The sequence below is a fragment of the Triturus cristatus genome, chromosome 2_1 (genome assembly GCF_964204655.1).
Source record: "Triturus cristatus chromosome 2_1, aTriCri1.1, whole genome shotgun sequence".
Classification (NCBI taxonomy): Eukaryota; Metazoa; Chordata; class Amphibia; order Caudata; family Salamandridae; genus Triturus; species Triturus cristatus.
The window spans coordinates 683,132,500-683,157,396 of record NC_140581.1 but is presented as its reverse complement, the minus strand read 5'-3'; the positions used below and the strand labels follow the sequence as shown (position 1 = coordinate 683,157,396).

Genomic DNA, 24,897 nt, shown 5'->3' with positions numbered 1-24,897 from the left:
TTCAGTCCATTACACAACTTCTCCCCTAACCATTGCTTCTGCTTTTAGCTATGCGGAAAGTAAAGGCAAAACAATGTTGTTGTGTTTTTTTACTCCGTTATTACCTCTACACAGCATATATTTATTTCGCTCCACAACCAGCCATGTCATTTTTGTGCTTTTTGGCAACAAACCTTCAGACTGCAATTTGTCCAAAATTACATTAAAATTAAGTGCCACGTGACTCTTAAAATTCTACTGGTTGCCATGCTACATAGCCACACTGCTGTATAAATAACATGGCTAAAAGTCATTGGCAAAGCCAATAACTCTTATATAGGCGAGACCTATTGACTTTGCCACGGCTTGTTTAATGTACAGTTCATAGTCTGTCAACAGCACTGTCATAAACGTAATCAGTAATGTCATCAATGAGGTCATTTGAGGTATCAATGACATCTTCAATGATGTCTTTAAACATGTCATGGAGGATTTCATGTAAACTCATAATAAATACATAGCAGGATTACAAGTTAATGGTTAGCTTACCTAACTATAACTGGCAAATTTCAGTGTTATGGGGTTTTGCTTTATAGCCGTAACTACACTTTAACCTTTGCGTTTTCAGTGAATTTTGTGGAATTTGATCATATCTCAAAGCAAAATATAAATGCAATTCAATGAAACCATCAAAGGCTGAAGTGCAGTTATGGCTACAAAACAAAACCAGAAAAAACACAAATTAGTCACTCATGCATGTTAAATGACATAATATTGACATCACTGATGACATCTAGAATAGTGGTGTTAACATTAGACTATGAACAATAAAAAAAAAAAAGTGAAATACCTTGCAGCATAATTAGGTCCGCCATTCATCATCATCAGAGTGGACCCGACAACCATCACGAGTTCAGGAGGGTGGTGTGGGGGCTATCATTATAATGAGGAAATCCATATTTCATAGGGAACTCTGAAATAGTTTCCAAATTTCAAAGCGGACTGTGAAATATGGGTTTTTACACACCTGCATTTTGTTTAATAAAAGCACCCAGACGGGTAATGTAAAACAGCCCCCCTTCGCTCCCCTTCAAATTCACGCACACCAACTGGACAATGAGGCTTGAAACAAGCTCTTGGAGGGACATGGCTTCGCCATAGCCCCGCGATGCGCTCGCAGGGACCCCCGAGCGAGAAGCAGAAAGGATAGAACAGGTCTGTGTTCTCACCTGTGGCCTCTGATGCGCTTCAATACAGAAAGCGCCACGCGCGTCTTTCAAACGGATTGTGTTAAGTTAGCCGGTCACAGGACACCGCGACAGAGTTGTAACCCATCCCACCGCCCCCTACACGCGCACAGGTGTGTGAAGCTTTGAGAACATTTTTTCTGCAAATCGATGATGGGCGCACGTACCAAAAGGTGCCTTTCATCGGTAATCATTCAAAAGCAAATTCCGGTTTCTCCCAGCGCGTACTCCGGGGGTTGGCTGTCCCCGGGTCGGTAACCCAGTGTGCAATTGTGGCTACAGAGTGGTCCAGGGCCGGCAATTTCAACCCGAATCCCTGCTCCCCCGTCACGCGCATCTCTCCCTCCTCCGCCCCCGCCCCTCTCACACAGACTCCGGTGGTACCGCCTTCTCGGTGCACTCCAGACCCAGCTGCGAGCCAGCTGTGGCAGCTCAGGAGCCACTTCCAAGTGCAGGCGGGTGGGCAGGGTGTGGTGAGGGGAAACTTCGGCGGTGCCCTCCCGGCGAGTTGCGAGTGCCCGCTGCCAGCCCGGGGAGGAGGGGAGACGGCCGTATCAGACCCTGCCGGGAGGAGGGCAGCGAGGCGGCGCTGCGGAGGCTGCACATGGGCGCTGCAGCCTGCGGGGCTCCTCGCCGCCGCCGTGTGGCCGAGCAGTCTGCCTGGCACCGCTCGCAGCGCGGGAGGCTTCCAGAGATGCCAGCCCCCTGCGCGAGTGCAAGCCTTCCCTGCGCTGCCGTCTCTCACTTGTAGGCGCCCGACTTGTGACAATGTGGCTTAAAATGGCTTTCAGGAGTAAAGTGTGTGCGGCAGGAAAAGGTGGGGAATGCCTGGAGCGCGGAAAGTGTGGAGCATAAACAGGAAAGCCGTTCAAATCCGGGAAGCCTGGAAAGTGAAATCATGAATTCTGGGATCGCGGTGAAGTACGGCAGCGACTCCTCGGTGGAGCGGGGCGAGGTAAGAGAAGAGCTCCTCCTCCAGGTGCCCCCCCCCCACCCCGCCTTTTGTTTGATTTTCTCCTCTGCCACCCCTGTCCTGTTTTGTGTGAGTTTCTGGCCGCCGAAAAGAGGGCATGAATTGACCATGTTCCCCGTATCTTGTTTTGACTTGCATCCCTCCGGCAGTTACCTGAGGCTTGAATGTTTCTTCAGCTTTGAAGTCGAATTTAGTGGCGGGGAGCGGGGCTTCTTACTGTGGTTGCTGAACGTAGAGCAGAATAACTTTCCTTGAACACAACCCCAACCCTTCCAGCACTTAACTCCAGAGGCAGATTGCTTGATTTTCTGCCACCAGACAGTCGTCTTTTTTGCTGGGGGTCCTCCCACCCTGAATGCTGAAGTGCTTATATTTTTTTTGTCACGCCCTAGGACATAAAGGGGGCTTTGATGCATCTATCTCGGGGGGGGGCGGGGGGGGGGTGATTACATTAAATGTTTTTTTAATCGGGCATAGCGCGGCACAAAACGGTGTTTTTACTGCGAGTTTCAAGTTCGAAATATGGCAAAACTTTAAAGTGCTTTGAGTGAGTGATACGCATCAGTGGAGCGCAGATACAGGTATCCGACGAAGCTGTCACGCCACGCAGGGTCTGTCCAAAGAACATTCAAGGTTTACGTCTGTATCGCGAAAACTGTAGAGAAGCCACATGAAGGGCGTCAAGGCGCTGTGGACATACTGTATGGAGTGGCCCTCCATGGTTGTAATTTGCTCCTCATGTGTCATCACTGTTCCTATTGTGAAGCGCTCTGACACCTTAGGGTAAAGTCCGCGCTATATAAAAACGCATTAAATAAAAAATCATGGCAGTAACCGGAGTCTTGCCGGTCCCTCTCAGCAGATGCAGCCGCGTGATATGAAACAAACAGTGGGAAAAGGACCAGCGACTGCGGCAAGCCTGAAGCTGCCTAGGCGCTAGCTGACGTGCCCTGCTGCTTTCCCATGAGGATGGGGAGGAGGGGCAGGAAGTGGAAGTAACTGGGAATGTTTAACCCTTGCTCCGCCTCCTCACCCCAGCGCCATCGGCGCACACCTTTCACCCCTGCAAACTGATCTAGACAGACGGCTGCTCGCTCGCTCCCCCGGCCCCGCCTCGGCCGTCAGTGCCTTGTTTCTGGTCCCCTGCTGTTGCTTTAAACTTTAGCAGAGCATCGCGGTTTTCAGGCTAGGCCGCAGCGCTGCATACGGCACCATACAGAGTGCATTATGTAAATCAGAGCTTCGCCAAACAAAATGTTTACGCAGCGCGGCAGATATAAGGCCAGGGTTGAGGGGAAACGCGCCTGATCACAGTTTCTAGACGTTATGATCGGTTTCACGTGTGATGCATGGGTTAGGGCCGCCTGGGGGGGGGGCTAAAATCCTAAACATGCACGACGTGCGCGAGCTAGCTGGTGAGACTGTGACCAAGATTAAACATAAGCAAAGATGCAAGTCAGATGCGAATAAGGTGTCAGCAGCGCAGCAACCTACACCAGTGGGGGCTGTGAGTGGCTTAGCTACCATTGGTGCAGCAGGTGCAGTGGCACCGGGGCGCCCATTCAACCCTGAGCATTGCTGTATTTTACAATCAGAACAGCAGTCATAGAGCCCATTTTCATTGCTTGTACAGGGGTCGACGGCATCCAAGTTATGTTACTAGACCTGGTGACTGCACATTGATAGAGCAGAGGTTTTCATCTTACACATTTGCATACATTTAGAAAGAAACGATCTGTGACACTTTTTTTCATAAATGATGACGAACGTGTATTAGTTTCCACGTTCCTGGAAAAAGAACAAGAAATGTAAATACTGGTTTAGATACTGCATCATAAAAGCATGCGGAATGCTCAAAAGAAACTCATAGGGGCGCCTTGTGGGCTGAAGACTAAAGAATGCACGATGTGCGCATGCTGGCTGGTGCGACTGTGACCAAGATTAAACTTAAGCAACAAAGGTGCAAGTCAGATGTTAGAGTTGCAAATTGGGTGTCAGCAGCGCAGCAACCTACACCAGTGGGGGGCTATGAGTAGGGTGAGGGGCTTAACTGCTATTGGTGCAGCAGGTGCAGTGGCGCCGGGGCACAAGGGGCGCATTCAAACCTGACAATTGCTGTATTTTACTACCTAAACAGCAGTCATAGAGCCCTTTTTCATTGCTTGTACAGGGGTCCCCAGCATCCTTGGTATGCTACTGCACCTAGTGACTGCATATCAACCGGACACAACTTTTCCAGTTCTGGGTTTTAATTAACATATCAGTGCATTCTGGCAATTGTCCGCTTGGTCCTTTTTCATTGAGCCAATTGGACTTTCAGATTTGTTAAGAATGATGTGTGAAAGCTAATTGCAGGAATGGAAGCATGGTGTCCCGGTGACATGAAACCATCTGGTCGCCAAATGTAATACCTGAAGAATCTTTTCCAACAAAGTTTGTGAATACTATATTTGTACAAAGTGTCACAGAAATCAGGTTCTCTAGTTGCTACCTGTTTGACTCAGGTTATATTATTAGGTCACAAAACATGATGGAGCAATCAATGGCTTTAGTAGAGATTTTATGAACAACTATATAGTTGTGTTCAGGGAAGTCTGTTCTTGTGCTATAACAATGCATGCTTTCGGGATAGCTCTCACCTGTTGCCCATCAGTCTTTTGAATACAGATGTTGGATTGGGTGAAAGTTTCAGATGTGGTAGTGCAGTGCCCTTTGAGTGGCAGGGGCATGCTCCTTCAGCCTGCCTGATGTCTGTTCGGCTATTGTGTTGTTTAGGTGAGTTTTATTTTCTATGATCAGAGTGAGGCATCTTTTTTAAGGGTTGTGTCCTACGGCACAGAAGGTGCGAGGATCTGAATTGGGCATTATGTGCAGTAGGATATGTCAGTAATGGGTACCGGGAATTAAAGGCTAATCAGCTCAAGGTCATTAGACGAGGGATCACTAATGGGCATAAACTGATGAAGAACAAATTGTGATACATCGGAGAAGGGCCTTTGTAATAGTGCTTCAACTAATTAGAGCTTGTTAGAACCTCTGACATAATACTGCATACTCGCCCCAGTGGCCTAACAAGCCCACATGCTACATGGAAGTATTCCTTTACAGTGCTTCATGACCATTCATATGTTGGAAGCTTATGGCCAGGTGTGCCCCAAGTTATCAAGGCTGTACGCAAACTTCTGGACTGTGGGTGCTCATGCTAAGAAACACAGATCCATTTCTCTCTTTTCCAGCCAGAATGCATGACAACCACTTCCAGTGGGTTAAAATAAAACCAGTAACTTGCATGTGGAGAGTTCTGGAATGTGTAATCTTTACCACAATGACCAGTTATTGAGCAGGTAATGATGTTGATATGAGAAGCAGAAATGTGCCCCCTGGGTGCGTGTGAAGGGTTCAGACCCCTCTCTAGGCACAAGATGCACAGGGGATGCTGGGGCCTGACTTGCCTCGGCCATTTTAGCCATAATTGGCTGCTGAGGTGGTAGGAAGTGGGACGCAGGAGTCCTGGTGAACTTCTGCTTTGACAACAACTGTCCGTTCCTTCAACCGGTGCCGCTGGCTGCTGTCTCGCGTTGCTGCATCGAGTGTCAGCCTGGGTATCATTGATGCTATGAGGACATCCTCTCAAAGCCCAGTTGCTGATTTACCGAGATTGGTTTTAGCCAGTTTGGTGGAGCTCCAAGCCGCCGTCACTGTAGCTCACTTTCCACAGCCTTGCTCCCAAACGGGGCTTGAAGCGTGATTGAAAATGGTTTCTCTGTCTGGTAAATGCTCCAAAGCCAGGGTTTCTGCAAGAATAGCAGACCAGCCCAAACGTATCATTTTTAACTGTTGGAATGCCAGAGTAATTGGTTGTGAGATGGTGGAAGAAAGGGGAGTCCGGGCAGGGGCCCGAGGTTTGGTCGAGTGGCATTTTGTCAGCTGCACACACAGGAGACACAATTTCTTATCCTGACTTCCTCACAACCAAGTGTTGTGATCTTAGGCAAATCACTGCATCTCCTTGTGCCTCATTACCTTGTCTTGTTCAGTTTGGCCCCGCTGCTGGGCTGTCAGTGGGACTGAGATCTCTGACGGTGAATCTGGTAGGGAGGAAGGAGTAACGCGTTTGGTATGTATGTGCAGAATTAAAAGGCAGTGGGATCGCGTCAGGCTGGAGTCCCAGTGCCCCCGGCTGCTATCTCAGTCTGTGGACCTATGATGCAGGGTTCCCTTCGGCCGCCTTCCGCAGTGGGTCCATACAATGAGTCATGTCTCCTGGCAGCCCTCTGACGCGTCCACGGTTTACTGTAAGAATGCATTGATTCACACAGGCTGCAGTCTGGTGTTTGCTTGCGGCCTCTGGTCCGGCCTGATACTGGAGATCGGGTTAGGCTCCAAGCAGCTGCAATAATTTAAATCCATTGGAGAGCGCTGCCAGTGATTGTGAGCCACAGATCTGAGTCCAGGGGATGACAGAGGCTGGCCTGACAGGTGTGAGCTCACCATGCACGCCCTGGTGAGCGTCACCCATCACTTGTGCCACAGGCGAGGCACACATGTGAACACGCTTTCGGCAAACGGGTCAGCCTTTCAGTCTTTCTGTGGAAGGGGCTGTGCTTCCAGGAGGTTTGTTCTCGCTAGGTGCAGATATCTGGGGTGGCAGGACAGAACAGCCCAGTTCATGTGTTCCACCACTTCATACCGATCTCTCCTGAAGCTGACATTCTCATTCAAAATTAACACTTAATGACAGTTCTCTGATCGTTTTCTACTTTTTATGTGTATTTTGTTCAAATCAACACACAGACAGTAGTTCTGAACTTTAAAATATATTCAGCGAACCTGGTCTAGTTTAAATGATTTGTATCAAACTCTGTACCTGTGGAACATCTCGGGGTGTTCTTCGTACTACTAAAACGCAACAAGATGATGGACGGAGTGCTGAAACCTTTCAACCACCCCCCCCCCCCCCCAGTCAAGAGATCTGGAGTAAATCCATTGTTTTTTTTGCTCACTATGCACCTCAGTTTGGACCCAGCCCCCACGGGGAGCAGGGTCAAGACTGATTTGCATATGACTGTGTCTAAAATGGAATGGCGTGCCAAAGATGATGGATTTAACCCAGATTTGTGACTGGGGATGAATGTTTGATTGATTTCGCATTCCGTCCATCATCTTTTCTTTTTGCCTTCTTACTATTCAAAACCCAGAAGGGCCAATTCAACTCTTTCACAGCCTAATGGCTCTATCTATCTATCTATCTATCTATCTATCTATCTATCTATCTATCTATCTATCTATCTATCTATCTATCTATCTATCTATCTATCTATCTATCTATCTATCTATCTATCTATCTATCTATCTATCTATCTATCTATCTATCTATCTATCTATCTATCTATCTATCTATCTATCTATCTATCTATCTATCTATGAGTTACGAGAGGTGAAGCCTCAAGTTACTCTAAATGCTTGTTCCCTTCCTCAAAAACATTGCACTGTCATAATAAATGTAGGATTGTGTGGTTAGGTGTGTGTAAAAGTTAAATACTAAACATTTCTCAAACGTTTCTACTCACCTGAACTGCAAATATGAGCGTCTGGTGTATAATTTATTCTGAGATAAGCCTGTACTGACATATTCCCAACGTCTGAGACCTGTTGTTACCCAGTGCCTGCAATGGAAACTGCTTCTCAAAGATTTTAAAGAAAATGATGTTGGGCATCTGATGCCGCAGGTCATGGGCATCGCTTCTTGCAACGGAACTAGCCTCCCTTTACGACTACTCTGCTGTTCCATAATTGTCTATTACTAGCCAGTATGACGTGGAAAGTAGCTTTCAGTCTGTGACTGTCTTTATGTTGCACTGGAGGCCGCCCTGAGCCATGTCCTGTGTACACTGTGCCAGATGCTACCTATGTCCTGGCTCCAAGGAGCTTCCTTCCTCTTGTCAGAGGAGGCCTTGCACGCATAGGACGAGGGAACATTGTTTCACCAAGATCTTGACTTTCCTTTTGGTAGTACGTTTGCTATTGCACACTCCTGCCTCCACCAAACCTCTTCTCCCTTCCCCAAACAAACAGAAAAAGAGATTAAGGGAGAAGGGCAGAGGTTGAGCATACCTGAGGCTTCTTAGCCTGTACAGTCTTCCAGGGTCAAAAGCTTACATAGTCTTCCATCGGCATTGAATAAGAAGCTGCCTGAACCACGACTGCGCTCAGTTCCTCCATATTTGCAGGGTTCCTGGGTCTTCCAGATTCCAAAGAGTCCCAGGAGCCTCTAGGAGAGGTCTTCAAGTTAGTTTTTTCCGTCTGTACTCTGCATGAGCATGGGTAAGAAGGCCGAGCACTGTGCATGTTAAATTAGCACGATCTACCCTTCACTCGTAGTCTGACATAGTTAGATTCAATGATTTGTCTGCATTTATATTCACACCTACTGCTTTTTGAGAGCGTATCAATGATGAAATGCTGCTCTGATTTTAATGTGTGTTTTCATTTCGCTATTGCCTAAGCGTGCTACCCATCCTTTCTTCAAAGAGACTATTTATTTTACCCTTTGTCTTTTTTTTTAACAGCATTGCTTTCGCATATTTTAGAAGACATTTCATAACCTTTGTTTTATGGTTTCCTCTAGCAGAGGATGTCCGTGCTCATTTTGGCAGCACTAAGTGGATTTCTACAGGCACATTCCTAACAGAGTACTGCTGGGTTATCACATGAGGGGTTCAACATGCCTTCTGCAAGACTTCCTGCCAGGCAAAGTTGTCTACAGCCCTTTGTTAACCTGTTACTTTTGACATAAGATGTGCCTACCTCTCAGCATTTTATCTTATGAGAATCAGATGGAAACATGGTGTAGGATCTCAGGGAGGTTATACAAGAAAGGACGTACACACACTTCACACTTTTTCGGTTTGGCGTATGATGGCACTTGTGACAAACTTGCCATGCATAATGTATTCAATGCATACTCAAAGGTGTTTATTCTCAACCTCCTTCAGCCATTGGCCTTTTTGGCTCAGGAAACTTCAGCCATTGGCTTGGAGACATTGGCAGTCATATTTTGGTACAACCCAAAGGAAAGAGCATTTTAGTCTCACTTTCTTTTGGCTATTTGAGGATATCCTTTTTTATCAGTACTCCAGTGTAAGTGTCAAATGTTTTGGCTTCGCCAATGCCTGTTGTTTATGTAGACCCCTTCTCAATACCTTGTCGAGTCTCATAATATATTGGCAGCAGTTCTCACAAGTTCATAACAGTAGGGATCCAATCGACAAAGTGTACACAAGTTACTGTGGTTGCTGTTCTAATTTTGAGGTGGTGAGGCAATGTGAACGTGGGGGCGGGGTAAGGGGAAAATAATAAAAAATATTTACCTGCCCCTGCAGCTGCTGCCTCGGTGCACCTTTCCCGATGCTGGTCGCGCTGCACAGCCTTCCACGGGGCAATCACAGCGCTGATCTCATGCTGGTAATACTATTTAACAGCATGACAGCAGTGCCATGATTGGCCTGACCGGGCTGACTTGAAGCTCGCTCGTGCACAGGGAGCCTGTGAGGTTTCCCTAAACCAGCTGTGGAACACAGCTGTGTTTGAGAAACATAAGTGCCCATGTTTGTTTGGCTGGCCTATGACAATCGGCCAAACTGACATGCGCACTTACAAGTGCCCAACACGCCTCCCTACTGTGACGTGGCGCTCGTCAGTATGGTTTTATTATCATTTTATTTTTTCAGTGGGGTGACGTTCGTCTGCCATAATAGAGGAGGCGCCCCTGACAAGTTACCAGTTGGGTATTGATAGCGAGGCATGACTTCAGCAGCAGACAACTTTTTCCAGCACTTTCATTGCCAACCTGTGGAGTCATTACCTAGTGTGGGGCACAATTACACTATCCTGGAGTGTAATGAGTGGTAAATAGTTCTTAAATTCATACTAAAAATGTTGGGGTTGGTCAGCCTGCATGTGAGCTCTTTGGTTGTTTACTCTCTGCTTTGCCCAAATCTTCAGTGTGCCAGTGGTGAGTACACAAGTCAGTTGCAGGAGCAAGCAAACTATATCATTGTGGTCTTGCTGTGGCATAGTCTGGCATGTTCATATGTATGGCAATCGGGCGCGCAACACCCATTGGACTCAAAGGGCTTCAGCCCCCCTCGTCGTGTGTGGCAGCCCGGGATGAGACAGCTTCCCGGGCACACACACAGCCGCCCCTGAGCACTACACAGGTCTTTAAAAGACCATTTGCATGTTAATGAGGCCTTGCTGTTGTTTCACTCCTTCTAAGAGCCCCTGCAGCTCCACTCTGCCTATTGCTTCAAGATTCAGCCCTCCCCGCGCCCCCCCCGAGAAATCAGCTCCACTCTGCCTATTGCTTAAAGATTCAGCCCCCCCCCCCGAAATTTTTGCTTATCCCCCCCACCCCACCACCGAAATTTGGCTCTAGTTGCGCCTCTGATGGCAATCCCTAGAGGTGGCATCTGCTTGACAACCTTCAGTACTATCAAATGGATCGCAGCACCCAACATCTACTCCTTGTGATAGCGCCAAGTGCTGTCCTGGGGCCCAGAGCTGAGGCCATTGCGAATTACAAACTAGAACCAAGCAGGGGAGGGACGGAGGAACAAGAGACAGGTAGGTTAGTGCGCAGCCCGGTAGCAGTATGCAGCTGCCGGGCTCCCACAAAACCAAATGTGATGTTGCCGATGAAGAAGAGGCTGGAAGGTTCGCGAAGCAATGGATGAGCTGTGGAAGGGAACTGGGAGGTGCGTGAGGGTGGGTGTTGGCGAAGAGATGGGGTGAGCAAGGAAAGCCATGTGCTCCAATGGGGTGCTAAAAGGCAAATGAAAAATTAGTTTCCCAATGTCAGCAGTGGAATAATACAACCCATCTAGTTAAAAAGATTTAAAGAAGCTATGCTCCATGTTCGGGACAAAAAGATTAGTAAGTAAACCATTAAATCAGAAAGACTGAACTGAGATAGTCATTAAAGCCAGCCAATCACGAACAAGGACCAACCCAAAACCCACTTGCTATATTATTGTATTGTAGACAATCGGTCTTCTGCAACCGAGAGCTAAGGCTGAAGGCGAGAGACCTAACAGACGACGCATACAGTAATGATTATAATGAGAAAGGAACCATTCCCTGGGAACGCAGTAATTCACACACTTTTCACAGCTCTTTATCACAAGTTTTCATTCTGGAATCCAGACACAAACAGCAGGAGTGGGGGTGAAGCAGAGAGGAGGGCTCGACCAGTCCTTAATCTGTAAAAACAGTAAGTGCCGAGGCTCAATATTTCTCCTGGGAGCCCATTGCCAGAGCTATTGAATACTGGGACCACTGAATCCCCAGGCTGCATTGGTTTCAACCCCAGGCCTCTTTCCACCAGCTCACATGTCCTGTCTCCTCTCACTGTTGCAGGTTTATATTCCTGCCCGCTTTCTCTCTTTGCCACTGTTTTTCCTATTTTTCTCCTCCTCTTACCCTCACTTTTGCCTCTTTCGCAGTGTTGTGTTTATTTCACTGCAGCCTTGCTCTATTAACGGGGTGTGGGACTTTACTGCTCGGGGTTGGGCACTTGTTGACTGAGGCGAGAGGCAAAAAGATTTATCATTTGGCAGAAAACTAATTGAAATGCCAAGGAGGGACTTGAGTTTGTTAAATTGTGTGTAAGAATTGAGCTTTGCTTCAATAGGGCATGCTGTTCGACAATTAATTGTAATCCACAGACATAAGAAGTAAATAGTATGTTGTTTAAATTCGGTCATGCAGTTTATTGTAGGATTAGGTTATTTATTGACCTGCCTTGTCACATACATCTGTATTACACTGTAGCAGCATCGTATAGAGCTTTTCGTGTGGTGGAAGAGGCTAAAAAAAGGCGGAGAAGCTTTAACAGAATCTTGAAATAATGCAGGATATCGCCTGTCCTTTAATTTAGTTACTCTGGGGCGGCAGAATAGGTTTGGGGGCAGCAAGATAGTATACCCTGTGTGCAGTGTTAACTTCTGGGTTTGTGGGGGAAATAATATTTGAAAATGCTGAATATATTAATGTTCCAGTGAGACCCCATCGTTTGAGGGTTATGGTAGCAAATTAAAATATTGTGGTTAAGTAGACAATTGATCTGTCGATCAAGCCATGTTTGCTTACGTAAGTTGCTCTTTTTTCACAGCAGTAGAAGAGTTGTGGCCAGGCAGGAGGGAAGTGCTCGGTTTTTCATCCTAGTATACCCCACGAGCACCCATGTCTTAAAGACGTATTGCAACAATAAGGATTTGCAACAGATTATTTTTATTTGTATTAGTGTGTGTTGGTCACTACTGTATGAACTGCTGCCCATGTCAGGTGCTCTGGAAAGAAAACCAGTCTTTCAAAGCTGATCTAAAAACCTCAATGCATTTTGAGATTATTTTTAGGCCTCACCTTCAGACAGCGTGCATGTGCTGTCGCTTGGTGACAATCTATTGTGTAAAAAAAAAATCAGAAATGGGGCTTTTAGCCCGCCCATTACATAACACACACTGGCATCACTATCACTCTTCTTTGCTGCCTTCAAGTTCGGCAGCATGTGCAAGGCGTCACTTCCTGCGCCACTTCATTTCTTGGTGTGGAGCATAGACCAAGTACAGATTGATTTAACTAAATTAGTGTCCGTCCACTGCTATTGAGGGTCTATTTTTGGGCATTTTTATACAATGCAGTCAGGACCCGAACCAAAAGTATTGGGGTGCTTTACATGAGCACCAGTTACATAACACAATTTCACATTCATTTTTTTAATTTTAGGTATGGGAGACTGATTTGCCCAGGATCACATGATATTGAGCTGATGCCAAGACTCAAACCTGGTTCCCTAGCTACGGCCAGAACTGCCAACTTCGGAACAACACATCCTTCTTCCCGCTCCCTCTCCTTATCCATTTAGCTTCTTAGGATGATTCCTGACGCTCCTGTTGCAGCCTAGATAGCATGCAAAAGGTACAGAGGGCTCTGGTGGTCACTCGCTCACCTTTTTGCTCCCAAAAACTATGACAATCTTTGGCATCATCATCGCACTTCTCTGGACAGAAGCCAGAGCCTCAGGTTCAAGGATCCTACCTCTGGGCAGTGCAGGGATCTCTACAGCCCTTCTTTGGCTTGTACAACATGGCAACAAAAACATTGACAAAGCCAAATAGCCCTACTGTTTGGCTTTTCAATATTCTTTAAGCCTTATTGTACAGCTGTGGGGCTGCTGTGCAGCACTGTTTAAAGTAAAATAATAAAAACTGCTATGACCCATCCAGCATTGAATGCCTCATAGCCTATTTTATTTTTCTACACTTTTAGTCATGCTGAACAGCAGGTGGGCTTCTGTACAACATGGCTAAAAACATTGACAAATAGGTGAAACCTATTGGATTTGCCAATACTTGTTTTTGTGGAATGATTTTCTGCCTTTCTTGAGCTGGGAGCAAGACAGCCTTCAAAGTGCAAGAAGATATTTCACCTAAACCCTCATCATTTGCAATTCTAAGGCTTGCCCTCTATTTGATGACACCCAAGCGATCCAGCTAGCATTGTACTGATGCAAACTCCCTTTCATCTGTTGCGCAGGGTGTTGTGGTGCACACAGAATGCCAGCAGGTTACAGGTGATCCTATGTAACTGCTTATAGCAGTTGGAAGTCACTAGCCGACATACTCGAGTATTGGAGCCACTGGGCATGCAAGATGCTCAATGTAAGCTGTGCCGACTCCTGAACACTGCATCCCAAACTGGACAGGGCCCCCCCATACCAAAAACCATGCTTCTCTATCTACTGTAACTTGTGGCCAGCCGCCGATGTCTCTCTACCACACACCAGAAAGCACAGCCAACCACATTCACCAGTTTGCGTAGCAGGTAATCCCATTTTTCCCATAATGTGCTCATTTCACACGAGATGGTGCAGTTAAATTGTTCATCTTCTTTACCTGGCTGCCAGCTTTGTGTCTGGAAAGTGCAAAATACACTCTACAGGTCGGCACCTCGGCTGGAGCCGCGTTTGATGCTGCTTCTTGCCTTCTGATCCTAAGATTCCTGTAAAATGCAAAATGAAGGGGTAGTGAGAGAGCCTAATTCAACTCACTCGCCACATACTTTGTGCAGTGCTTTGCTAACTGTGGCCTAGACTGTGTGGTATTTCTTTGTCTTTTAGCAAGTGCCTCGGCGCCAAGTTCTCCTCGCCTTGAATCAAGCGCTGTCATTGTGCTTTACCTCAAATCAGTCACCCTAGTCCAGCCGCTTCAGCACAGCGTTGTAGTTGCAGTGCAAGATTTCTGACTGCCATTGCCTTCAGTCGCATTCACCAGCAATCCGGTAGACTTCAATAGTTTCAAAGATTCAGTGGTAAAATGGGCGCCGGGCTCATCACATGTAACCGGGCCGCCCAGGTTAGAAAAGATCTGCAGTGGCCCCTGGTAATGCGAAAGACGCATTACAATATCCTCCGTATCACGCTCCAGCCTTGTAAGATGTTGACAAGTTCTGCTCAAGGTCAAGTTCCAGAAACACAAACTTAACTGACCTTTTATTCGTCTTTCGTGTTCCTTTCCAGGTTCCCACGGTCACAATGCCTAAATGTATGGCCGCGCACTTTCTCATCTCGATAACAAAATTTGGAATGCTCCTCCTCTTCAAATTCGCAAGCTAACCATCTCTTCCAGAAGCTCTCGACACTCATCTCTTCTGCAAGCCCCCTTTTTCTTTGCGGACGGACCTTGCAGTGCCATGATGACTCCGAGTGACCGTATGCTATATAAATAATTTTAAAAAAAATACATCAGACCTTATGGGGTTCAAATGCATTGAAAATAATGCAGGAGTATTGCGCCCTGCTCCCTCCCCATCTCACTTACCTACTTTCTCCTGACTGAATAAGTAACTGAGCTAGAGGGTACAAACTACCATTATGTGAAGCCCATCCCACCTTCAACATGTCCCGGCACCCACCAACTCTAAAGCAAGTGCCATGAGAAGCACCATAGAATGATTACTGCTGCGTGCCGGAGAATGAGTCCAGACCTGATGGGATCCCCCATACCCTAACCAGTGCAGCCCCTCTTTTCGACTATTTGCGACTCTTCAGCCAGAATGGGTCAACGATTGAACAAGCAATGATGTATCTAGTGACGTAGAGTCATAGAAGAGGCCTTGATGCTCTAGCCCTCTCATCCGACTACCAAAAATGAACATATGCTGTCGTCTTTACCGAACGTTAGCAGGTTCGACCTTTATCGTGTGCTCTGCATCCCATGTATTAATACAGGTCCATCTGCAACAGTGCTATGCTGCCTGTCCCTGAAACTCAACCAGATGCAACAAGGGAGGCGGATTGGAAAGGCCAGTGCAGGTCAGTTCCGTACGTGGCAAAGGGAATCACTCGGTCGGCTTCAACCTGTGTGGTGGCAGGACCGGCTCTAGAGCTGGTGGCGCCCAGTGCGACCATCATTTTTGGCTCTCCCGCACTCTATGATCACCTCCTTGGATTCTCTCACTACCACATGGCAAAAGTGCCCCTCATCTCTCCAATCATAATTTATTGCTAAACACAGTGCCCCCCTGAGGTCAGAGCCCCCTCCAAGGTCAGCGCCCAGTGCGACCGCACCAGTCGCACTGCCCTAAAGCCGGCCCTATGTGGTGGACCAGTCTTCACCCTTCACATTCCCCCTTACACACAGTGCACGCACAATACAATGAATTGTCTCACTTTAGAACTTCGAGGTAAGTACTGATCAGCTGATGAGGAGAGTCTTTCAGAAACAAATAGTGGCCATTCAGAGACCATGCTGGGTGGTCCTCAAGCTGCCTGCTCCGCCCGGCTTCAAGGACTCTGCACAGAGTCTCATAAGCAGGATTCTTCGGGGGTCATGCTAGCCATAAGTACCACGTCATACGGACCAATAATTCCAGGACAGAAATGTGTGCACTTTTTTTCTTATAGTGGATCACGTCTAATTTAAAGTGACCTGCCTCCGTACATGGCCGCCCGCCTCGGTTCTCCTTGCTATTATTTTCTGTTCTCTCGAGTTCAGGGTCAGCCTGACTCTATTTGAAGTTGCATTCATTATCCTTCTCCTACAGTGGACACTCTAAATATCTAGAACATGCCCCCTGTGTCCTTACGGATTATGACATTTTTTAATTATTTCAGAAAATCTATGTAAACATGTTTATAAAACATATTTTTTAATACTAGTATTCTTGGCCCCCCTCCCCGTCCGTCGGTGTATGTTGCCTTTTTTTATCGTGTATTGTGCATTGCAGTGCATCAGAAACGGCTGGCTCACAGCCTGGGCATTTGGAATGGGGCCTCCGGCCTCACCAGTGCGGGGGGAGGTTGACAGACCGGCCTGCTGCTCTCCAGCGGAGTCTCGCCATAGAGGTGCAGTCAGCTGCGCGTGTCCCTGCTTTCACCATCCCTGCCCCTGTTGACCCGAAGAGTCCCAGCCCTGTGGGCCTCCTCGGGAAGAAGGAGGTAGAGATTGCCCGCTGCAGCTCTCCATTGCCCCGGCCCTGAGGAGGCTTGGTACCCCTGCACCCTCATACCACCCCCTCCCCTGCTTCATGTACCAAACCACAACCCCGAGCTCAAAGGGAAGCCGGCTTTTTGAGTGTTTCATTTGTGACTGACTATATGTGTGTGTGGCGGTGGGAGAATGAGAGAGTCTTTGGTTGCTGAGTAAGGGACAGCTTAAGGTGACCCTGACATATTGTTGCTAGTTGGCAATTCCTGTCATATTAATAGCCTTTCTTTAATCTATTGATGGCATTCCTAACAGTTTAGTTCTTTTGTGGCATAGCAATGGCCCATAAACACTGTATTGTGAACATTTATGGCAACGTTTTGACTATCCCGGGTACAATAGCGGCCAATCCCAGGTATGTTGTGGGTATTCTTGATAACATTCTAGCTACCCCGGGCCGATCATCAACATATTTTGAGCAGTTTTGGCAACATTTTTGTTGGCCCAGGCAAAATAGTGGCCCATCGTTGACATATTGAGGGCATTTTTGGCTATTGCTGCCTAACAGTGGCTCACACCAGACATATTTTGGGTATTCTTGATGGCTTCGTGGCTGTACTTCTCACAGCGTGAGCCCATCCTTAACCTTTGTGGGCATTCTTGGTGAAAAGCTAATGGTCTCTATCGTAATAGAGGTGGTCCATCCTTAACCAACTGTGCGCATTTGTGGTGACATTGTGGCAGTCTCTGGCAACATGGTTGCACATCCTTGACATATTGTGGACATTCTTGACAACACCTGGGCTATTCCTTGCTTGATAATGGTGCATCTTGTATATACTAAGGCTATTCTCATCACGATTATGGCTATCCATTGTGGAATGGGGGCACCCGCACAATGGTGCCTCTTCTTGGCGTATTGAGGCCAGGTTTGTGAATATTCCTAGCACAGTGGTGCTGTAAATCCCTGCCTTGTGATGGACATCTCTGATATTTGCTTGATCTGATAAATGCGCTTGAAAGTCAGTGTTTCCGTGTGTGGCTGTAGTACATGTGAGCGATTGGTGAAAATAAAATGTTGATCTTTCAAGATGACGCTTGTATTTACTAAAAAGAAAAATCTGGCATTTCAGGGCGAAAATGCAGTTACTTTGCATTAAAACGTGAAGCTGCTTTTTGGTGGTATGGATCCTGTTCATCCACAGTGTAGTTTGTATTGCATGGTGAAATATCTCTGTTTTCAGAAACTGGAAAGCTGATGCTTCACATTGAATGATTGTGTTCCAGAAAGGTATTTAAAACTGTGGTTTGAGGAGTAATGCATGCTACGTTAGAGAGCCTTGTTGCTATTTTGGTGCCTTTGTATCAAAAGGAGCTGACTGTACTAGCTGTCATCTGATGATTTGAGTGGGGGCATTTTGTCGTCTATATTGATGAAGCTTTCTATGGCATTACTGCTAGAGTCCAGGCCCTGGACATGTAAGATGTCTGATCCTGTAAGCTGTGTGAAATAGCAGTATCACTGCAGTATTAGCCAGTAGGATTTGTAAAGCATTTACACTCCCTCCACCTCCCCCACCCCTGTCCCTTTCACAGAGATTCTCATCTAATGGAGCCTGTACCTGGAACGGGCAGGACTGTTTTTCCAGCTTTTATCAAGAGGAGAACCACCGCAAACTTTCCTAAAAGAAGTTGGGCTCACTCTGTCCACTTCAAAGTAGATATTTACGCCTTACAGCTTAGAGCCCCTCCCAAACTATTACTTGTGACTCTGTCATTTTCTTTTATTAATCATGTTAGCTACTTTTGGCGACCCTGTCCGTGCTGTAGAAAATAACTATACAGAAGTACAATAAAAATACTGTGCTCAGGAGCACATCTGAGCGATCAGGGAAAAGTAGGGCAGATGGCAAACGGGTTCTGTGGGGCCTCTTTTATGCTTACCATAATGTTGGTTCAGTTATTTCATCTTATCCAAGTGGAGGGAACAGGCCAAAACTTTTTTTTTTGCACAAAGTTGTAATGAATTAAGAAAAACACAAAAATAGTGAGAATCTCTTGATTTGACTCCTGGAGCAGCCTTAAGTGTTCATGTAAAGAGCCTCCTGCCCTACCAGTGGAAGATAGCAGCTTTTCAAGCGAAGGTCATAGCGCCGTTTGATGCACAAGTCCGCTTTATTTTAGAGGGTCTTGTGCAGACTACTATCGGTCGCATCTTTTGCTCTAGCTTGCATTCAGTATATGTATAACTCCTGGTGTGAGTCTATCACACTTTGCACGCTCGATCCTGTCTGTTTTTTAGGCACCTTTTATAGCAATCATTTTTATTGATTTTCATAGCAACAGTATCAGTGCACATGTGCAATCATACTTAGGCACCTTTTAGGTCGCAGACTACCAGACAGTGCAGTTGTATGGTTCGCTAAAGACATCTTGGGGACATTCAGAAAGTTGACCTAGGAATGCATTCTGCTTGTTGCTTGCCATTGGCTTTGTGGTTTGTAACTCACGTTTTCTTGCTGTCATTTGCTGTCATTATTTGTTTTAGGCTGTCCAGCTTGAGTTCCTAGCTTCCCTTGACCAAACAGTATTCTTCCAAGTGCTCCCTTTCTGTAAAATGGCCTATAAATCTTGTTCTTATCTCGTCACATTTGCTGTACATTGAAAGACCGAGATAAAATGTCAGGCGCTGTCTTTTGAGGGTGTTTTTGTGTTTTTTTAGTTTTCTTTCTCTGACTTCAAAGTGAGAGGATTTATGTGACAATCTGCTGGACACTAGTGGTAGAAAATATTTTTTTTCTAGCAGATGGCAACATTTAAATGAACTTTATAAGTATTTTAGAATATATCAGAATTAGGAACAGAAATGAAGCACATGTTTTGTTATTTCTGAAGTGTGTTGTAAACAAAAACCTTAATATGATCAGAACAAATCATTACACTAGGTGATGCAATTTCCACACATTTATGTCTGTGCACTGTATAGTTTTGTTAGTGAAACTGCATGTCCGTGCAAATGTAATGGTAATTTCAATTAAAAATGCGGAGTCTGTAATGGCAGTGTGCTACCACACCATGATTACTCCACTCTATGCCACTCCACTCTACTCTGCAGCACTCAACACTACTACACTCTGTACCACTCCACGCCACTGCACACTATGCCTCTCTACTCTACCCTGTACCACTCTACTCCATGCCAATGCACTCTTCACCGCTCTACTCTTAACCACTGCACTCTTCTCTACTGCACTCCACATCACTCCAGTCTAGGTCACACCAATCTACTCTGCACAATTCCATTCTACGTCACTGTAATCTGTCACTCTGCAACACTGCACTCTGTCACTGTAGTCTATGCCAATAAACTGTAAACCAATGCTCTTTATCCTGTAACACTCAACTCTATGCCCCTGCACTTTAAGCCAATACACTGTACGCAACTCTAATCTGCTGTGCACCGATCTACTCTATGCCACTGCACTGTACACCACTTTACTCTGTCATTGCACTCTATGCCACTCTACTCAACAGCACTCTACCCTGCACCACTCCACTCTATGCCACTGCACTCTACGCCACTCTACTCTTAACCACTGTACTCTACGTCAATGCACTCTACACAACTGCACTCTGTCACTATACTCTGCAACACTGCACTCTCTGACACTGAACTCTACGCCACTTTGCTCTGCACTACCCTGCTCCATGCTACTCCACTCAACTGCACTCTACCCTGCACCACTCCACGCCACTGCACTCTTCGCCACTCTACTCTTAACCACTGCACTCTAAACCAATACACTCTACACAACTGCACTCTGTCACTGTACTCTACGCCACTCTACACCACTGCACTCTGACAGTGTACTCTGCAACACTGCACTCTCCGCCACTGAACTCTGCATCACTTTACCCTGCACTACCCCGCTTTATGCTACTCCACTCTGCGCTACTCCAATCTACACCACTGCACTCTATGCCAATGCACTCTACGCCACTATACTCTATTCTGCACCGCTCTATGCTACTCTACTCTGCACTCTATGCCACTCGATTCTACTCTGCGCCACTGCCCTCTGCATTACTCAACTCCTCGCCACTCTGAACCACTTTATGCCACTGTATTCTTTGCCACTCCTCTCTGCGCCACTGCATTCAATTATGCACCACTCTAATCTATGCCACTGTGTTCTATGCTGCTGCATTGCACGCTATTTAATTCAGTACCACTGCACTCTACACCACTATACTCTGCAACATGCTACACCAATTCACTCTACACCAGCCCACTCTACTATATGCCACTCCAGTGTATAGCTACTCTACGCGACTCCACACTATGCCACTCCAATACAGGACACTCTCTGCCACTCCATTCTGCAACACGCTACACCACTCTTTGCCATTCCACTCTACAACAGTCCACACCACTCTCCTCTATGCCACTAACTGTTAGCCATGCTGAACAGCAGCCACAATGCTAACAACATGGTTACAACACATTAGCTAAGCCAATAGCTCTTGCATAGGTCAGACTATTGACTTTGCCAAATGCTTGTTTCTAGTAGTATTGCCAGTGTTAAGGGATCACGTGACATGGACAACCACCATAGAAAGGTATTGTTGCCATGTGTTTAGTTTGATTAAGTTGGGTAACAGTGTCATATACTGAAATTGTCAAGATGAACTGATATGTCTCGGAGTTGAAAAGCACTGTTTCCGCAGTAGAGCAAAGATATGAACTGCTAAGGCCATGTGTAGTACAAGCAGCGATCGTAAGAGAACAAAGCCATGGTGAACACAGCACAACACCACACCCACAAATACACCTCTCAGGCCTTCATTACAAGCGGCCCAGTTAATCGCGATACGCGTGGTAACTCCTTATACTGCACACATTACAATTATGAGTTTTGTAGTAAAAATTGCAACTTAAACCTGCAGATATTTATCAGGGGAAAATACCCAGTATTAAATGAAGCATGAGGGTTTTGTTCTCTCTGTTATTGCCCAAAACATGTAATTGAGCGGCATTTATCACATCCGATAAGCAGAGTTGGATTTTATCCAGTGCGACAAATCTCACACCAATTACTGCAAAGCTCATAATGAGGGTCTTAAAATATAACATCCAACACCACATCCACGCTTACATCTCTATATTTTGCTAAATCTGAACATAAGCACGTAAAACTCTGTGTGACTGTTAAAAGGCAGGAACGCACACTCGCACAGTGGTCCGTAAGCAAGGACTCCAATGTTGCCAGACAACCACACAGTGTCTGTACCAAAAATATACAGCCAAATCCATAAACCCCTTCGTGCAAGGATGCACATATGCTCTAAAGGTTAACAGTTTGCACAACAGCTGCAAAATGCCATCCGCAGCACACAAAAACATTCGTTATTATGCATTGAGAACAGTACAACACACTCACTATTGTACAAAGATAAAATGCAAAGGCAAACACACCAGAAATGTACATCTGATAACCTCTACTCTTGTCAGAGGACTAGTGCGCCACATCATCATGATCATTCTAGTATACATTAGATGCACGTTCACTTTGAGACAGAAGGACGTTTTACAGTATTGATGTTGCAGTTGCGTTGTGACAGTCTCCAGGTCGGGCAAAGGGCGAGGTAGAAGTGGACACTGTCAGCACGTGCGCTACAGGCCGGGTCTCCAGGCCTCTACGGAGTCATTCACATAGACGGAGTGAGTGACTGATGACTGTGGGTAGTGGGGCTTCTGATGGCTCAACAATGGACGGTGCCAGGCAGATCTAGAGTCTGATGATGCAGAATGCGGTCTCAACCTAGGACCAATGGGAGGATGCAGAGGAAAGCGCGTGTTTATGTGGGTGACAGCTCCCCGTTGAAAGGGAAATCGGAGAGGAAATTAGGGCTCTAACCAAGCCCACAGCGGTTGCAGACAAGATGTTGAAAGTGCAACAAAACGCCTGGCGGTGTTGATGGAAGTGTGTGATGCTTTCTTGCAACTACAGAATGTTGTTTCGTAGGCAAATGCGAAAGATGGTCAGTCATTTACTTGGAAGCTGTATCTCATGGATAGTGATAGTAAGGACAGAAGTAACAGTTAAACTCTAGGCGGAAGTTTAAGGATCTGTGGGGTTTTCCGTCATTCCCATGTGCAGGCTGTTGTAGATGCTTCTACCTCATGTGGCGGCCCAGTCGTCTGCAAGCACCACCACCGTACCCCGGGATGAACTGATATGTCTTAAACTGATGCTCAGAGCAGCCTTTCACCTATTGACTCAGCGTTTTCGTCCCTTCCATTCTCTGTGCTGGCTGCATCATGTGGGTCAGGTGAGTTCATAGGTGTTTGTAGAAGTGGCCAGTGACACAAGGCCTGCCCAGTGGCAGCTGTCAGATGACTCCTTAAAATTCCCTGTGCTCCTATGTAACATCAATCAAAAGTGCACATTAAAAATGAATGATGCCTCTGTGGTCCTTAATTGTGCCTGTGAAAATAATAACGCTCTCAATGGGGTAGTGTCACTGTCCTGTGGCCGCGCTATGGTAGTAGTGTTGCTGCGGTTACAAGAACATCTCTTGCCTCAGGAGATGTGGTGGTTGCTCAAGCAGGAGTTATCCACGGTTATGCAGGATTGTGAGTCCTCCGTTGAAATCTCTGTTGTTGCATGAGTCGGTCTGCAGCAGATAACCTGTTTTTTATTGCTCGACTGCATAGCTCTTTAAAAAGGCATATGAATCTGTGCTTAAGCAAGCAGTGTATGGGAAACTTGTCTGAACATGTACTTGTTTTTGCTTTCCCTTTGTTCTCTAGTGGTCAGGTTGGGGTATAGTGGTACCTGAGAAGTGTGGACAAGGAGCTGGATGTAGGTCCAGTGGCTTGTGCTCCCTAGTCATAGATAAGTTACTAAAGAGAGTCACTGTTCCTCAAATAGGAATTAGAAGAAAGGGTCAGGGGTTTTTGAAAGGTGGAGAAGAGTCGGAGAGACTCTTACTTCATGACCTCACACACCCCGAAGGATGTCATGCTTCATCATCGGGCGATGCTTCTCATTGGGCCGGCGCTGCCGTGCCCTGCGGGTCCCCGGAAGGGTCACTTTATCAGAGATCTTTTATAGAGCCAGGGGTAAGGTATGTGCAGCGTTGAGTGAAGCATAAAACTTAAAAATGACTAGTGGGTATCTGTGGTAGACTAATTTAATCAGGGTGATCCCTCTGTCATAGTTAAAATGTTATGCGCTGCGTGAGAGTAGTTATGACCCTCAGTAGCTAGACAAGTGCAGTGTTTTATTAAAAAGGGGGTACGGTCAACATGTTTCGCGCTATAGAATGTTCTCAGGAGGAGATCCTACGTGCTTCTTCAGGACCGTAGGGAAGTGATACGTAAGAAGGATTGTGCGGTGGCCTTATTGAAAGGAAAGTGCCACTGTAATGGACCCAAACAGTGGCCCTTATCTAAAACGACAAAGAAGGGAAGATAAACAGATAATTCAAAATTTAATGAAGCAGTGCCATTTCAGTGAAAACTCGAGGTTCCTAGTTGGTAGACCACAGTATCATAATATGAGAGAGAGAGACCCAAGTTAAGGTGGTCACATGTGAATTGGTTAGGCGAATAGTTAAATAAACATAGTAATGAGTTTCGCCTACCAAAATAAATTTAAAATAAAACATGAGCAATTAATCATCTAGTCACATGCAATACTCATGGTGTACAAGTTGACATAGACTGCCTCATAAGACATCAGGATAGGGGGTGGGGGGTATAGTGGTGTCAGTCATGTTTTCAGGTGGCATCTGTTGCCGCCTCACAGTGGAAGCCATGCATGGTAGATGAATCATGCAGATGTGTGGTGTGTCTGTGTTTATACGTCTTGTACGCGCCTAACAGGGTGGAGATCTGTTATCCATGTCTGTGCTTTGTTTTAGAGCCTTTTCTGTGTCCAGGATCATTGCATTGTTTCCAGGAAGTGTTTGCAATATGTGATCAACTGTATGTTGATTCTAGTATATCCTTTGTGGATTGAAGTTAGCAAAGGAATATCCCGGGGACGTGTTTACGGCAATGCCTTTGTCACCGATGCCCTTATTGTGAAGAAGCTACATTCAGGTCCCTCAGTGCTTGTAGTCTCAGCTATGGTTTCTTTGCGTGGCGTCGTCATAGCTCAGACCTCGATCTTCCATTGGATGTAACAAAGCTAGCTCATGGACT

The 24,897-nt window shown here is 46.3% G+C and overlaps 1 protein-coding gene across 3 annotated transcripts in view; it reads left to right on the top strand.

The window, feature by feature from the left end:
* MCC (MCC regulator of Wnt signaling pathway) overlaps positions 1–24,897 on the top strand; it is a 1,374,593-nt gene that overhangs the window by 466,982 nt on the left and 882,714 nt on the right. Inside the window, exon 1 of one of the 3 annotated variants that reach the window (XM_085632618.1) lies at positions 1,601–2,181. The exons of the other annotated variants lie outside the window; for them this stretch is intronic. Coding sequence (XP_085488744.1) covers positions 2,125–2,181 — 57 coding nt within the window. The 5' untranslated portion in view covers positions 1,601–2,124. Of the gene's footprint in view, positions 1–1,600; positions 2,182–24,897 lie in introns of those variants that run through there. 3 annotated transcript variants of the gene reach the window in all.